The 17968-nt window shown below is 34.6% G+C and overlaps 1 protein-coding gene across 10 annotated transcripts in view; it reads right to left on the bottom strand.

The window, feature by feature from the left end:
- The window catches only part of CLOCK (clock circadian regulator), a 54412-nt gene that overhangs the window by 12472 nt on the left and 23972 nt on the right, over positions 1 to 17968 (bottom strand). For 8 of the 10 annotated variants that reach the window (XM_042870402.1, XM_042870410.1, XM_042870411.1 and 5 more), the window contains 17 exons: positions 16888 to 16996; positions 14887 to 14977; positions 13144 to 13203; positions 12629 to 12777; positions 10353 to 10444; positions 9350 to 9439; positions 7787 to 7907; positions 7111 to 7224; positions 5293 to 5411; positions 4673 to 4755; positions 4332 to 4438; positions 3575 to 3722; positions 3277 to 3352; positions 2200 to 2341; positions 1684 to 1784; positions 690 to 779; positions 76 to 234 (listed from right to left, as the gene is read on the bottom strand). In XM_042870402.1, the coding sequence (XP_042726336.1) occupies positions 76 to 234; positions 690 to 779; positions 1684 to 1784; positions 2200 to 2341; positions 3277 to 3352; positions 3575 to 3722; positions 4332 to 4438; positions 4673 to 4755; positions 5293 to 5411; positions 7111 to 7224; positions 7787 to 7907; positions 9350 to 9439; positions 10353 to 10444; positions 12629 to 12777; positions 13144 to 13203; positions 14887 to 14933 (1698 nt within the window). In that variant the 5' untranslated portion in view covers positions 14934 to 14977; positions 16888 to 16996. Of the gene's footprint in view, positions 1 to 75; positions 235 to 689; positions 780 to 1683; positions 1785 to 2199; positions 2342 to 3276; positions 3353 to 3574; positions 3723 to 4331; positions 4439 to 4672; positions 4756 to 5292; positions 5412 to 7110; positions 7225 to 7786; positions 7908 to 9349; positions 9440 to 10352; positions 10445 to 12628; positions 12778 to 13143; positions 13204 to 14886; positions 14978 to 16887; positions 16997 to 17968 lie in introns of those variants that run through there. The other 2 variants (XM_042870406.1, XM_042870408.1) reach the window with 2 other exon arrangements.

Below are 17968 nucleotides of genomic sequence, written 5' to 3'. Positions count from 1 at the left end.
AATGAAGTGCCTAAATCTCATTTCAGATCTCTAAATTCTCTACAGATCAAATGTGTATGAGTTACACTTACTCACCTGAAGTCCTTGACCGTGGACAATCTGAAGCTGTTCTTGAATTTTCCGCAACTCTTCTTGCTGCCGATGAATATTTGCCTCTATCATGCGTGTTCTCTGCTCCAGCTGGTCCTTCAGGTGCTGCATAGCTCCTAATTGAGCTGAAAACTGAAAGACAGGCTGTAGTGCCATGTATAAATTATAAGCTGAGCAAAAATAATCACATTTAATTCACAAGTAGTAAATACACTCCTCCAGACTAGCGAAGAAATCAGGCACTGATTTTTAAACTGCTAGTAGTCATCAACCAAGGACAAAATCATCAGTACAAAAATGTCACAGACTTCACGTCTACACATTTAACTGACGCATCAGAATTAGTGTGCTTAGAACAAAACAAAACAAATCACAGCAAAAGAAATTGATTGGCACTCAAATCACTAAGACCCTATAAAAACTTTAGTAATTCACATGGTACTGTTCTGTCAAACAGAAATTGGATCATTTTGAGAAAAACACTGAAGGCAACTTTGACATCTAAGAACTCAGTTTTTGAAAGAGAAATTAACTTTATAGTCAGATCAAGACTGTTAAAGAAATAATAAAACAACTTAGCAAACCAACTTAATCCATACCTGGGACATGCTGGACTGGAGCTGTAAAGCAGCAGGCTGAGACATCGCTGGCTGTGTTACTGGTTGTCCAAGAGACTGGGAGCTTAAAGACTAGGATTTAAAAAAAAAATTGTTCCATAACTAGAAGAGAATGGACTTCATACTTGACATGAAATATTTCCTTACACAAATTCAATTCCAAAATGGCATCACGTGAATATATGAAAAAAACAAGTGTATTTCTTGAAATGCCTAAGCCTAAATATTAAAGAATTAAGAACACACACAAAAATATTGTAATATACATAATCTCTATATAATTGCTTCCCTGATAAAAATATATAAGAAGCAGCAGGTATAAAACAGGAAAAACAAGGCTGCTGTAAAATTCTTTTTCACAATAAGGGCAAAAACTTTCCAACAAGTTTGGAAGTTGACACTTCTGTTCTTAAACTAATACTCAGCATATTAGCAGAATACATAATTTGATACACCATTCTATTTTTGTAGTAAATGTGTTAGTTCATATATATATAGTGCAATATGAGCACTAAGCACACGAAGCACTGTATTTTGTCACGTTATTAAGATTTCAGAAACCATATTATAGTATTTGCTGATATTCTCAGAGGTATAAGCCTATATAAATAACCTATAGGGACACACAGCATTATGTTGGCAATTATTATATAGTTTTATACACACACACAGATACAAATAAAATGCAGAATCATATAAAGAAGTTATGTGTGAGTGAAAGCACAGACTCAGATACAATTCCTATGAATTCTGAAGCCCAAAACATAAATACCTACATGCTCAATTATTGCATTCCCTTAAAATGTAGTATACTGAAGGTACATAGAAATGATAGCCAAATATCCCAAGTAAAAGTCTTATAGTTTAAATGTTGTGTTCTCAGAGGAAATAGAATGAAGGTCACATGAATTTAATAACACATTTTAAAGGAAAAATGCACTGATTTAAGTATAAAAATGTTTCTTCAAAGAGTTACCTGACTACTCAGAGATGATCTTCTTTGTGTAGACTTTTCATGAGCAGATAAGCTTTGTCTTGGGGGAGTGCTAGTGTCCACTGTCATTTTAGTTGGTGTCGCTGACAAAGTTGTTACAAGAAGATGAAACGTATTAATAGTAATCTCAATTCTGCAATGCAATATTCAAATCATAGGAAGATCTTCCAGAATAGAAAAAGCTTAAGGCTTGGACTTGGACTCTTTTTTTTTTTTTTTTTTCTTTCTTTCCTTGCATATCCAACAATAATGCAATCTGATGGACTGAAACAGGGCAGTATAGGGGCTGCTACTGCAGTTGTAGAAGCAGAAACCATTACACAGCGTCTGAAAATCTTAGTGGGAAATCTTAGAGTATCTGTGACCCATCATAAAGGACATTCTGATCTGCACACTCTTAATAAAATGATGATTAACTGCTAGAGATGGATTTCATTAAGTAAAGCAGAGAAAGTCTTCGTTAAGAAGAAAATTATATATTCAATAGTTGATGCTTACATGAATGATCTGATACTGCAGTATGTGAAGATTTTCTTGAACTCCTGGAGGAAGCGGAAGGTGTGGGGCTGGTATCAAATCTTTCCAGAGCTTCTTTGAGGCTCACTGTGTTTATGTGATTATCAGATCCAGAGTCTTGACTCTGAAGAGACACACAGAAACAACAGCTATTTTATCAGATTCAGCCCACATTGTACATTTCAGTAAGAAAGTATCTGAGGCCACACAGCAGCTCATCAACCCCTTTCATTGCTAACTGCACAGAAGTAGCGTCCTGCTTTGCATCTGTAACTTCTACTCTTTTATAACAATTTTTATAACAAAACAAAGCCATAGAAGCCTAGAAAACAAAATGCATGCAGACATGTCACAAATTGACTGCTGAGCTGACCTGCTTCTCTAGCAATTCAGTTAAGTCTGAACACCTGTGTTAGGAGTGAACTGCTTATTCTTTTGAAGAAAGAAAAGTTAATTCCACTAGAAGGAGCACTGCCAGATGAAACTTTCTAAACTGCCAAGGGAAAAACTCCATGGAGTATCTGTACAAGCTGGCTCAACTAAGACTTGCTGAGCTTCCAGGGATGTTCAATTAAAATGAATCCTGCATACATCTAAGAAGTAGAAGAGAGTCACATAAGGAAACAATTCCTACTTTCTTGTGAATTCCTTTACGTCACCTTTGTGTGCTGACCTTGTTCTTCCAAGTTACAGATCCTTCCAGGAAGGAAGAATATTTATGTATGAACCTAACTGCAGAAATCAGATCGTAGTAGGGACTTAGGGAAATTGACATGCTATAATTACAGGTATATAAACTGCTGAGAAGAGGAGGAGTGGAATAACAGTTAAATATCCTTCCTAAACTTCCTTTATGACTTCGAATAGACATACTATTACAAACTATGAATATTATACTATTATATAATACATACTATCATAAACTATGAACTTCAAATAGACATACTATTTAACGATTGAAATAATTACTTTAAAAGGACAAATAACTCTTGCTGCTAAGTATTTACTACATGTTATTATTGCTATGAAATGAAGTGAAACAAAATGTTTGTTACTTACTTTATCTGCTTTTATCTCTGGAAGAGACTCCTCAATACCAAGCTCTCGCCGCCTTTCTGCTCTGACTTCTGCATAACTAGAAGAACAAACCCAATACGACTGCTTAATTCCCAGATGATTTTAAAAACATATCTCAGAAAACAAACTCCTCCAAAGTATCTTCCTTACAAAGTACCACTGGAAGTTTTCCGGTAATTCTTTACTATTTATTATTTTCTATCTCAAAAAATACTAACTAGCCATACAGCTCCCATGTAATCTAAATATCTCTAACATGGATTTAGCAAGGAAAACTTACCTTACAACTGTGTGCGTACATACAATAAACTCTGGCCTGGAATTCCACTGGTGATATGTGATATAGTAATGTGTCTGCAGCCAAATCCATTGCTGTCCCTTTGTAAGGAATCTGTAATAACATGACTTCCCTTTCCCGTATTGCATTACTGTAAAAGTGAGGAATAAATTTTACTGTCTTTCCAGTCTATAAATACTTAAATTATATAATGAGCATTATTTCCCAACTCTTCTTCCCAACTCCCAACTGAGCTCATGTTCAATCTGATACTAAGGCTGAGAATCAAAATTGTAGTTTTCTACCAGAAAGAATCTGCACTTGTCTGAGAAATGCAAAATTCAATTTACCATTTTTGTAGAGCTTTTATATACAGTGAAATACTCATATGCAAAAAAATTGAAGAAAATCATAGCTAAACAGAAAATTTTTTCTATCACATGCCTAGACAGTTTTTGTATTTATTAAACGTCACAGAGACTTTTAAATGCTATTAGAAGAACGGGAGAAGTATTAATCAAGGTGCTGTGCGCTCCCATTCACCACAACAAAAAATCTAAATTAAAAGTTGAATCTGTTTTCCAGTTCAGTACCAAAAGAAAAATATCAATATCAGTAGTATGATATCATCAAATGAATAGGAGTAGGGAAACTGCACTCGTAAATACAAGAAAACTTCACTCAAACCTTCACTTAACAAACTTTAAACTGAACATCTACAAAGCAAATTAACTCAATTTAGCAACTTGGTCATACTCACAATGCTCATGACATTTTGCCAGATTATCTAGATCATCCACATGATAATAATCATAGCCTGACGTTCCCAAAACTTCAAATGGAAGATAGCCTATTATTGGAGGTGCCCTAATTTAATAGAAAATTTACAGTCATTTTCTTGTCACAAGAAAAAAAATCATTATATACATTTTTGCATCTTTTTTTGCATTTGCATTTTTTATTTTTCATTTTTCTCAGAAAAATAAATTAAACCCAACATAAGCTATGATTAATTAATACTGATTAGTGAACTCTACATATTATAGCCATTAAAAGTGATTCAGCTACTATTGCTGCTATATATAGAAAGAATTGCAGCACCTGTGATCCAAGAATAGGAACTTCCATTCTAAGCTATGTCTAGATGTGAACTCTTCATTGGGTTCTTCAACAGTGCACATTTCCTAAAAAGTGAAAAAAAAATCATCTCTTTCATAACTGCTCTATTCTAATTCACAAGCTTTTCTTAAATTCAGGCTTACCTGAAGTTAGTGGATAACTTCACAACAAGTATAAGATTTGTAAATTTCACTGAGATTTTTGGCTAGATGCATAGCACTGTGGTAGAATCTAATGTCAGTTATGCTAGGCTCAAACTCAGCTGATTTAAATGCAGCTAGTACACTCATGCTCAGCATCTACAAGCACAGTAATACAAGCTGTACGTGTTTATAACGGGTAAGAAGTCCCAGTAGGAAGATGGTCACCTTACTGCAGCTCTACAAACAGGATAGAGTACTCTAAATCTCTACTTCAGCTACTGCAGGAGCTTGCAACAGTACCCCATAGTAAGAAACACAGATATTTTCAGTTTCATATGACAGAATCCCTTATGACTTTCATCAATAATATCTGAAGTGCTATATGCATTTTCTCTAAAGTTTTCCTGTTCAGAGTACGGTTAAAATAATATAAAGGTGATACGACAGAAATGTACATACCTTGATAAATTGAGGTGTAGCTAATCTAACTGTGGCTATAAAGCAAACTTTGTCTTCATATGAAGGCCGGTGCGATCGCTGAATGGTTCCTTCAAAACCATTGTGTGCTGAATTGGGAACTGAGGGAAGACAGAGAAGAGCTCAACAGAGGTTACAACACAGGCATGCCACGTCACAAGACAAATGGATCAGTATTTATCTAATGTAGTTTCTTCTGAATTTGTCACCAATGTGAAAACTGCTACACAGAATACATACACATATATACAAAGGAATTAGTAGGAATACAACCATAGAGAAATTCTCACCACTAAAATTTCATAATCTGATGACTGGTCGCAGCACTTTGGCCATGTTCAATTTACCTTTCACAGTAAGCACTTCTTCTAAAGGACTATTATTTAACTGTCTATAATCCTTTTTCCACTATATACTTGGTTATCCCTGAATGCAGCATTTTGCATTTGTTCTTAACAAATGTGCCTGTTTCTCTCCCCAAAACCAATTTATTTTCTATCCTTGCAGCATTTTGAATGTTTTTAGCATTCTTGCTTCACTGTATGACTGCAAACTTATGTTCCCTTATTCATAATATAAATGAAAATACTGACGAAACCCAGAAAAAAAAATATCAAAACTTCCATTTGACAGTGAATTGTGGTAACTTTTTCAACCTGTTCCTGCAGCTACTCCAAACAATTTCAATTAACATGTGCTCCCTTACATGTTCATGGATATATACTATGATCATGGTCAAAAGCTGTCGCAAAGCATACAGTTTATTTTTCTTATCCACACAGTGTGTTACTCTGGTAGAGAAAACTGAACGGATGTGAATGCTGTTTGTATCTGAAAAATCCATAATGGCTGCTACTCCACTCCTTGTTAGCTTCCTTTGCTCCTAGTCAGTTCAGCTATTTGTTTGGGAGTATTTGACTCTATGATTCTATGATTTCCCAATCTCGAACTGCAACTTATAAACCCACAGTTCTCCAGCTCCTCTTTCTGAGACTAACATCATATTTCATCTCTACAGACCTGTTTTTCTAGCTTTCTTACAGTATTAGATACTTGCTTTCGGCTCTAACACTCAATCTCTCCTCATCCTATGAAAAAAGTCAGTTGATTTGCAAGACAGTTTTTGATAATTTTTGATTTTTTTTTTGAGAAGTGATCTACTGAGCACAGCCCACAATCCACCTGTCTGACTAACCAAACAGATGTGACTCTCAAGCAGCTACTCAGCACAGGCTGCCCAAACAAACTTAAGATACTGTATACAAAAGTGGAAATAATGAATAAAAATAACTTTATTGGATGAGAGAAGTCATTCAGTGCAGAAAAGTGAAATTCTGTAATGGTCCATCCACTGATCTGAATAGCAACTCCTGCAACTGAAAGCAGAAATGGGGGGGGACGTGCAGAATATGCATTTTTACTTGTCAGCTCACTGCAAGAATAATGAGAACAGCGGATACTTAGTATCCTCAAGTTACTCAGTCACCCACTTAAATATGGATTATACTTAAATTAATTCAGGCTCTTACTTTAAAGTGTCGACTTAAATTTCTCTTACACTATTTTAAAATGTTTTGCAGCTTTCTTTAACTGAAAGACTTCATATTTTGCCTTCAAATACACATGATATCTGATGGGCAGTCTTTGTTTTCATTACAAAAAACTGATGTAACTCTGTTTCACGCTCTTCTTTTCAAAGACTGATTTTAGTTTTTCCTTATGTTTTGCATAATCATCCTAAGCTTGTTCAGGTGTGAAGGTCCCAAAGTATTCCACTCTAATGTGACTGAAATTACTTACCATTATTCAAACACTTGAAATTTCCTATAAACTTTACATATTCATATGTAGGTTGCTCTTTTGGGTCTATTGTTCCTCGCAGCATATGGCAACAGAATTCTAGCTGATTTTTTGCTGAGAAAAGAACGAACAAATTAAAAGATTGCATGGTTGATTAAACACATGGGCAACTAGAAATGGAAAGCAGGAATAATTAAGTTGCATACTTTACTAAGATACTGTAAATATGGTGATTACAAATAGCTACAGCCTTTGTTTTTAACCAGTGTGATATTAGCTAAGCTAAAGAAAAGGAGAACTCATTTGGCATGTGTGTATGAAAGGACTGAATGCCAGGGACATACAGATCCCTTGAAAAAAATAGAACTATTTTAAACAAGCATCTGCCCAAAACATAACTTTACGTCCTTCCAACACCCATGGCCTGTTTTCATTCTTGTCAGCTGCTAGAATGGTCTAAATAGAAGCCATGTAAACAAAGTCATAGAGTGAAATGCCATGCAACACAAAATTACTCTTCAGGGAAAAGAGGAACAGCGCAGCATGAAAGTGCTTCCATTCAAGTTGCACGTTTCACTCTGCATGCCTCATCCACACATTTCCACTTATACAGCACTGGAAAAAAGAACTAATCACATACAATATGAAGTGGATTGTTCTTAATGCAGCTACTTACATTTTAAGTATTCCGGTGTCAATGAATCACTTTCCAGCAGATGAGAAGACAGAATTTTATAAATTTCTGAATGTTCCCCCTCTGGGATAAAATTAAATACGCTCTGATCCACAAGATCAGACTGAAAGAAAAAACATTTAATACATTTTAAAATAATGCAAGACATAGAAAATCACAAACGTTACTATTATAGTGCAAAACAATTCCACAGATCAGAAAAATATCACTAAAATATTAGTAACTTGTTAACGTCACTTGCTGGATTACATGCGAACACTTTGCAAGTAAAAAAATCCACCATTTTCATTTGTTTTGAGAGTGTGAATCGTTTAATGAAAATGCCATGAATGCATCAGATACGCATACACATGTAAGTGCAGTGGAACTTCTATTAATCTCTCTGGGAGGTAAATAAAGCAGCATGTAGATGAGAAATTACATAGCGGCCGTCTCGTGCATTGTAATCCGTCAGTGGCAATCAGCACATCCAACCAGTAGTTTGTAACAAAAAGCAGCACCTCCCTACATCACATAGTTGACAATATTTGCAATAATTATATCCAATTGGGAATGATTTCCAAATGTGTTTTATCATTAGTTTCACAACTATATAGACAGTGCTAGGAGTGTACAGATGAATTCAATTAAAATTAATGCATGTTTCTATGCATAAATCTATTTGATAAAGTATTCAGAAAAGATCACAGGAACATATATTAAGAATATATAAATCACATCTAACAGAAATGGATAACTATGCCTCCGAGAAGTAGGTAAACTATAAATTTTAAAAACCACAATTGTACAACTTTCAAAAATTTTAAGCTGATATCATGAAGACTTTATAGGAATTTGTTTGGCAGAACCATTTTTAAAATATGTCACTCCATGTTGTGCAAAGTTCTCTTACCACTACAAGGCAACCAGCCTGTACCAATAATTTGTCCCCCCCTTCTAGAAAAAGCTCTGTTCCACTCATTAACTGTGCATTTTTGAGAACTCATGTTTCTCATTTCTTAGTAGCATTATTCAAAGGTAACTTTTAAAAACTAGAACGTTTAATTTAGCAGTGAGCAATGTCACCAAAATTCAAGATGAGTGAATGAAATAAAATTCGAAGTATTCACCCAGCCTAATAAGCAGAATCAGCAATGATGTATTTCTTAGGAGAGTTCTTTGGCAAATAAGCAGTAAAAAATCAGTTTAAAAAAATCCCAGGTTCTGCTCTTCAGCAACATTCTTCTGATTCATGTAGAGGCCACGATAGGTGCGAACACTAAAGGATCTCCTACAGTCACATCTGTTGTTATAGCCATGTTGAACACAAACTGATGCTAGTCTGGTACTTCTTAATCTTGCATAAGAGACCACTGACTGCATTCTGCATATTCAAAGGGAATGTTTAATATAGGACACAAACCATGAGCAAGGATGTGTGAAAAGGCATTAGAATACTGTACAGGTCTGCACTATAATGCCCAAAAGAACAAAAATTATTAGTACTGATAGTAAAATACTATCCACAGACAAACCAGCACATTACTGAAAGCAATTCATACTTACTGGCAAATGTTCAAGTAAAGGAGTTACACTTTCAGACACATATATTATATTTCCATCTGTCATAATTGCTAAAAAAAAACCATCAAGAGCCTGAAATTAAACATAATAGGCAGTTAAATAAAAAGAAACTGTATATTAAAATGCTAAGCTACATGCAACATTGAAAAGAATTTAGACCAATTTTAACTGAATTTGCAGTGAGAATTCTGTATTAAAACTTCTCGGTCTTGCTTTTACACTGTGAGCATTACAATTTCCATATTGCTCTGTTCTCAAATAATCTATGATTTCACAGGCAAGATTTTGGTCCTGACGCATCTAGGCGTTGTTAAGTTGGCTCTGTGGCATGCCATCTTGTCTGCTCGTTATTTTTAATTGCAGCATCATTTTAAACACCAGAAAGCTCAGGAAAATGAGCCGGCAGCAAAAGAAAGAAAAGGAGGAGAAATGATAAAAAGAACAAATGGAAGAGGAGGTGAAACCAACACATTTCAATATTTAAAGTCTCAATATCTCCAATTTCAATAAGAGAAACTTGTAGCAAGATCTTACTTAAGCTTAAATACTGTGAAACACACTTCTGATTGCTTTATCTTCTACTTAACTCAAACATATTCCTGATGAAAAAACATGACTGAGTTTTGGTAGAAAATTACCGAACAGAATTGCATTTCTAAATAGGAAATTTTAAAGGTCACATATTCAAAAATCTTACATCATTTTCTTTTAACTGTAAGTCACTAGTTGTGGACACATACTTTGTAAGAACACTTGAGAAATACTAGAAATAGCTAGCAAAATCTTTTAAAACAGAAGCAACTATTTCACTACCATATACATTTAATGTACATACAAAATTCAGCTGTTTACCTTCAAGAAAACATATAGATGGAATTAAAATATGCACATGAAAGATAAGCCACCAAACAAAAAAAATGTCACCATGGACTCACAGCTCCCTAGGAGGTAGTATTCTACTTCCAGAAAAGTAGAGATAACATACCTCTAACATTAACTGTGTGAACTCTTCATTACTAAGGAATGTTGGCTTCCAGTCCTGTCGAATCTCACTGGCATCTGATTGTGCAGTAATTTCTACAATAAAACAAAAATACAATATAAGGATTCACACTCCTAGAAGCTGCTTTCTTTTTCACTAAGTCACACATTACCAGCAGGAAATAGCAAAAGCTTCTCCAGTCTCCTCACAGTGTGGATGTTGCTCATTTATCAATTCTTCACTATTCTAGCATTTTCAAATTTTTCTTGTTTACAAATTCAAGGTATTCAAAGCAGCATTACAAAGTGACAAGCTCTCAGTAGAGTAATTCCAGTATGCTCAGCCTGCTGGTTTTTTGTTTGTTTGTTTGTTTACAATAAGAAGCAGAATCCACTCTTGCCAATAAACAAATCAGATAGTTCATCTGGACCTGTTCCCAGAGTACCAAGATTAGTCAAAGTGGAAGTGGTCCAGAAAGAGCCAGAAGCAACATACTTAATCTAAATCTGGTGGCTGAACACAGTAGGATTTTCAACAGAAAAGCAGGCAATCTTTGCTGAACAATTTATTCACTGCTAGAGTAATATAATGAACAGATCCAAGGACCTCAGGAGGCAAAGCAAGCGTCTGACCTTAGCCAACATTTTGTGCAAAACATTGTAATGTAAACCTGTGCAGAACAATGTTGGTAGGCACTGGCTGCCAGAGCTTTAGGTACCTTAATATGTTAACTGCAGTCACACAAATATTCTCTCCCATTAGGTCAAGGACAAATGCCCAAGACCTTAAAACATACCCACCCCTACAGCTACATTTTTTCTTTTATTCTCAAAACCAAAAACAACCAAAAACACACACTCAAAAAACAACAAAAAAAAACAACAATAGAATGAAAACAGCAACAGGAAAAAAAGTAAGTTTAAGTTTATTCTATGGCACTATGCAAAACACATCTGGTGATGCTTGAACTGTGTTAATAATACTAAGGGAATATTTACCATATCTTAACATACTTTGAACTTATACACTGTGGGATAAACAAATACTTATTCACACACTTAACAGCCTACTTATTTTATTTTATAGCTAACTAATAGCTGCTTCCTTTGTTGCTACAGCTTTCTAATTAGCATACAAGCTAAGAAATTACTCAAGGAAATGGCTTAACTAGGGAAGGAGCTTGTTTCTTGAATTTTAATCTTGTTTTTGGCAGTGTGAACCACAAGGTGCCATATTAAGAACAAGTGTACAAGCACATATAGGGATTTGCCATTTACAGAAATATCAGCCATAAATAGTGTAGGCTTGGTAGAAGATGGTGTTTTTTTTTTTGGCTAAAAGAAAACAATCGGTAATGAATTTCAACATAGTTCATCTTAATGTACTCCCCCCCCCCCCATCAGCTGATGCAAACAAATAGAGAAACAAAAGCACAGCAAAGATGTCCAAAGATATTTCTAGTTTTGACATTTCACATTCAAGTTCACAAAACATACACTCATTGGCTTATATATAAGTGGATATGTCTCGAAAATGAAAAAGTTCAGCTGAAAGCATTTATAGATTTCCTGCCTTTTTTTCCCCTCTGTGCTACAGCTAGAAGGTAAAAAGAAAATGCCTGGGTTCCAGATCTGCATTTCTAAATTCTCAAGGCACGCCACTCTCTCTCATCAAACAAACTAGCCCAATAAAGCCTGCTGTAGAACACAACGGTCTGTCAATCCCAGTTAAAGCTGACAGCCATGTAGATGTCATATAGCAGAGAGAGGGCTTAGATTCACTTGGATTAGCTTTTTCAGTAATTCATCTTGCTTCATATGGAAGCAGGAGAGACAAACCAACTGTTCAAAGCAGAATCTAAGTATCAAAATAAGTTCTTCCAACAAATACATTAACTAAAATGGATCAGCAGAGCTCTCTTGACAAGCATAACTTTAACAGTTTGCACCTTATGAAGCAACTGTATGACAGAGGTCTCCATTGGCCCAGCTCAAACAACTTCAAGGTTATTTAGAAAAGAAATGCTTCTCTTTATGAGACTTGTTCAACAGCTATGGGATTAAAATATATATATATATACTGATTTTGAAAAATACTGTCAAAAATATAGCAATATGTCTGGTACCTAAACTATGATCACATGAATATCTTTCTTCAGAGGCTCTTTAGATTTTTGACAATACCCTTAAAGGAGCTGCACAACGGTTAATGTTTTATGTACTTAGTGCATATCATAAATACTGTCGTAACTTACAAACATATTTTTTGTTGTTAGTTACCTTTGTGCTTCCGTAAAAAGTCAATGCTCTTCTGTAGTACAGTGGATTTATCCATCTTCCGAGCATTACCTGGAAGCATGGAACCCAGCTCTTTGATAAGAACATTAAACTGATCTCGACGTTTCTTTTCAGACTTGTTTCTAGACACTCTGACAAATAAAACAGAAAATGTTTTATAGCAATTATGAGAACTTACAATAAGATACACACTACAAACCCCCGCTGGAAGAACTGTCACACTTACTCCAAACCACAGGCAACATTTTGAAAGAATGGTATCCTTCTCAAGGAAGGATGCACTTGGGTCTTCGCAATAGACCCCGGTTGGACAAAAATACAAACACACCACAAATCTAGAGAATAACAGCAACAGAAACGCTTGAATAATGTCATAAAATGTGGTTACTTACAATGTTTAACTTACAACTTACTCATGTTTTTTATTCCACTGAGAAATCTTGGTCCAAAGGTACAAGCACAGGATATTCTTAGAATTAGGTGAACTGAAAAATTACCTTTTTGCTTTATCTTTGTCATCTTCTTCCACCAGACCATCAAAAATGCTTCCATCATTTCTGAAAGAACCAAAAAGAATGAGGAAACAAAAAAAACACACAAAAGAGAGAGCTCATTATACATCATTTCCCTTAAATCAAGAAACTGAAGCACTGTTTTATTACTGTAACATCTCACAAGGACCACCATCAATAACCCAAAGACAAACTGCTCTAACTTTTTGTAGACTGTTTACTAAACAGACAGCATAAAGACTGACATTTCTGACACAGCCCAAACTAGTTTTAGGATATTTCCAATGCAAACTCAAAATTCTACACAAACATTTAGTTAAGAATTATTTAATTCTATTTTTCCATCTTCTTAATTAAATAATGAATTTACCCCATCCTTTTGAAAATGTTACAGGAGAAATTTGTTGCTTCAACTTTTTCACAGGATCTGTTACAATATTGGAAATACTTACAGTAAGAAAGCACTTGTTTTGCCTTAAATACATCAGTAATGGAAGAGAGCTCGGGAACATGCTATACTTTATCCATGCAAGTAATTTTATGCATATAAATATATGCATATATTGTTAACTCTAAACAGTAGCACTAATTATTCATTATATTTGGTTCCTAAACAAGTATCACAATTTTTACTCAACTTGAAAATTGTGCATGTATTGCTGAAGAGGTTTTAAGATATTAACATGAAAACATTTTACTTTTAAGAAGCCTCAGTTACTTTATACAATACTTTATTTGATTTCCTTTTAAAAGTCAAGATGAAATTGTTCTTCTGTTTTCCAGAACTGCTGTATAATTGACTCATATTTTATTTCTCCCATTTCTTCTGTCTGTATTCAGTTTATTTAGTGTTGTCCACCCACTGGCTACTGCATGTCCAACCTTAATTTTTTAACCTCCTGTTTCCTTGCCTTGAGGCAAGTAACTGTCCATTCAAAAAGCTTACTTCATCCCTCTGATTTACAGCGATAAATCATCAAGTAATCATACATGATGATAAGCAGAGATGTTAGGAAATAATTATCTTCTGTCACTACATTAGCATGAAACTTTCAGAAAGAATTCACATCTTCAAAATGATGAAGTTTCAGAGAGATTCAGCAAAACTTCACTAAAAAAATAAAAAGTCATAAGTACTTTAAAACATTTATCCTTTATATTTATTGGGTTTTATTCAGAATGGGCTTAACTTTCTGTAAATATTATGCAAGTCTCATTTCCTGAAATCTGAAAAATGGTACCAAGCAGTATATTAGGGACAGATGTTCACCCAAGCTGCTAAGAAAGTCTAGGGCAAGGAATCAAGTAGAAACCATGTCCCAGCTATTATTTTTCCCTTGAAATAGGTTACCAGGTCAGTTTACTGTCATGTAGCACCACTAATCATTTAAATGTATTTGTTTTCCTTAATCAAATAGTGAAGTATTTAAAAAAAAATAAATCAAGTAAGCACTAAAAATCAACTCAACTTGCACAGATGCTGTTCCATGTCTGAAAATAGTCATACATTTTAAGATTCATCTCAAGCAACAAAATAAACTATTTCCAATTATTACAACACAATACATTTAAGGACAATCAAAACAGTGGCCAAAAGTAGCCAAAACCTCACCCCTCTTATTATTTTTTGCATAAATTATCATTCTCTGTATATTAACTGTAAGAATAAAGTCAGTAAAGAAAACATTTAACAGTAATTCCCTTAAAACTCAGTTTCTATAAGCATACCTGTCTGCAATGGAGCTCATTTTATGGGTGCTTATGGTAAAAAACATAACATAGCACACTTTAGTCTTGTGGTAGACATTTGTACGTTTGCCTGTAGGAAAAGAAAAAAAAAACAAAATGTAACTCTGGAGGAATAACCACATACTTCACTAGAGAATACTTGCCTTTATCTTTTCTTTAAACTGCTTTTAATCTCCTCTCAGTCTCCTGCTCTGTACTGACATCTTCTCTAATCTAGTCTCCGTTACCATTATAACCTGGACTTTAATATTTTATTTTACATGACAGAGTTTAAAAGAACACTGCTTCATTAAATGTCATAATCAGTAAATTTGGACAAAGCCAATATAAGCCTTTCCCTGGCTCCAAATTTGGGGATTTAAAATTAAAGTATTTATTTCAACAAATATCTACTTGCTGGTACCCAAACATTACAGAACTACAAAGGTGTACAGAAACATTGAATGCCAAAGATAAAACAGTGCAGTAAAATCTCTCTTTGACATAAAAAAAGTCAGTAGTCAAAAGCTGCTTATGGAGCAGCAGGACTAGAATTTAAGAGATTAAGGAACAACTGTGTGAAACAAAAAGTTTTATATAAGAGCTACAGTTGCAGATTTTTAGGTGTTTTTTAAATGCTATGAACTTAACATTAAACAGGAGTTACATCTATTTCAAAGGAGCTCATTTTAGTCACTTCAGTAAATCACAGTTTCTGAGAAGGAAGGATTTACTTGTTTCTGAAAGTGCCAAATCCAGCAGAGCAGTATGGCAAGAAATATGGCAGCTGCTACTTCATGATCCAATCAGTGAACAAAATGTTCCAGGAAGAGCTAATCTCAGTTTTTTGACAGAAAGGGAAACTGAGGAAGAAAGCTTATGTTCAAACCAAACTTCAGAACTGAGCACAATGGGAAAAATAAAAGAGAAAGCTGGGCTGCAGCACAGTCTCCTTCAAGGTACATAACAGAATGCGCATGCAATTTTGCCTAAGAGCCCTCTTAACCACTTCTTCAAGTAATAAGGTTCAGCTTTGTGTTGCATTTATTCTCCAAAGCGCAGTGCCCTGTAGAGGCACTTGAAGTAAACCATTCTACTATTCAAATACTTCAAAATAGCAATTGTATTGGCCGTTCCTACAAACTTAATTCCCTACATTTGTTGACCAAGGTTTATAAAGTAACAAAGCTGCATTATTTGAAAACAAGGCAGAAATGGCAAGAGAAAAATAAATTTTGAAAGTTTTTGCTCAAATTTTTGTGAGAAGTAAGCAGAGGTTACATTGCTCAGCTGTAAAAGCAATCTACCATCACTAGCACAGAATTAAAGATGATTGGAATTCATTTAGATTATACAATACTGATAGAGGAATGCAGTAGTTACAATTTTAACCTTGCATCAGTTTTTAAACAATTTGGGAACTCATGGGGATCAAGAGTAACATGTAATTCCATTGGCTAAATGATGCACTGTTCCATTAATATGCAAAAGAAAAATATACAGCTAAGCATATGTCACTAAATACAACTTGTGACATAGCTGACATCTTCTTTATGCAGAATCAGAGCTCAAGAGTCAATATTTTTCACTTCAACAAAGTGCTCAGTTTCTAGTTTCCCTTACTACAGTACACAGATCTTCCATCAGAACTGGCGATTCGATTTGGCATCCAGAACAATTAAAGGAACTTAAAAACTATCTAAAATGCATATGTAGTGAATTTTTTTTCTCTCTTTTCAAGGTCTGACCCTTTGCACCCTAAGTAGCAAGAAACTGTAACTGTCAGTGATACATGTCAGTGGAAAAGACTGCAGAGACACATACAGTGAAATCAGGCAACTTTAATGCAAACAGCACAGAAATCAAGGACTATGTCTATTTCTAAAAATCAAATTCAGTCATGTTCTACAGCAAAAAAGACATTACTTTGCCACTGCCTTTAGTGTTGATGACAGAAAGCCAGAGGAATTTTATTAATTAAAACAATATCTTTTATTTTACCTTTTATACTTTGGGACTTGTTAAAGTGTATGGTTTAGGGATGAAACGCTGGTTCTTCTCAAGAACAATGTGGAGTATCCTCTTTTACAGAAAAGCATTAAATTATGAACTGTAAAAAAATCACAAAGGAGAGTTTTTAAGTCAATTAATTACAGAATTAATATTTTCTAAATAAAAAAAGTATTCATGTGATTTATTAATGCCATATTCTGCTTGCTTTCACTGTCAGAATTCACCTTGCTTAAAAGCTCTGTTCCTTGTTAAACAGTGTATACTAAAACTATTTCTTCTCTGCTTCAAGCTGCTGTCACTTTATGTCTATCTTTAACCTTGACATCATTTTTACTTTTAAATGTGGTATCAACCACCTACATCTTCGCTTTCATTTGCTACCTGCAAAGCAGCTCTCCACACCATGATTTAAGCGTCCCTCCTGCTAAAACTCTTACTTGGCCCTCCACTGTCTTTCTCACTGACGCGTTTTCTTCTTCAAACTCTCAGAATTGCTACTCTCAGGACTGCAGAATGTATAGAATGCCGTTAGTGACTAGAAAAGTCATCCAGCTGCATTATTGCTGCTGCCTCAGACAGACATTAAATTCTTCTTTCAATACCCAGTTCAAAAACCATTCCAAAAACGTATTCCAAACTAACCCCACAAATGCAGTATTTGCATTAAGAAAATCAGTCTAAGTGATTCTCAATTTCTGATTCCTCTATACTACTATTTTTCATTGGAATGTATTTTATAGTCTTTCCCTCACACCATACTACTTCCTACGTTTCTAAGTTACTTGAAATTGTTTTTTTCCTCCTGCCTTTATCTCATTTCTCTCTGCCTTGCTTTCTGTTCTTAAAATAAAATGAATTCACTGAACAACGTGTTCATAAAACTTTCTACAAATCTCATTATAAAAAGCATTAGATTCTAAAATGGACATAGTGATCTAAAAACAAAGCTTATGCTACTCTCAGATTCATTAATGCTACTGAAAACATCAGAATTATTTCTGCACTTTTTTCGATTAGAAAAATTAAATTTCTCCTTCCCTCGCACCTAGCAGAGGCTCTTAAGTGGTTA

The sequence above is a fragment of the Lagopus leucura genome, unplaced genomic scaffold, assembly GCF_019238085.1.
Source record: "Lagopus leucura isolate 7727_CA_CO unplaced genomic scaffold, USGS_WTPT01 Super-Scaffold_100004, whole genome shotgun sequence".
Lineage (NCBI taxonomy): Eukaryota > Metazoa > Chordata > Aves > Galliformes > Phasianidae > Lagopus > Lagopus leucura.
This window is presented reverse-complemented; position numbering and strand designations above follow the sequence as displayed.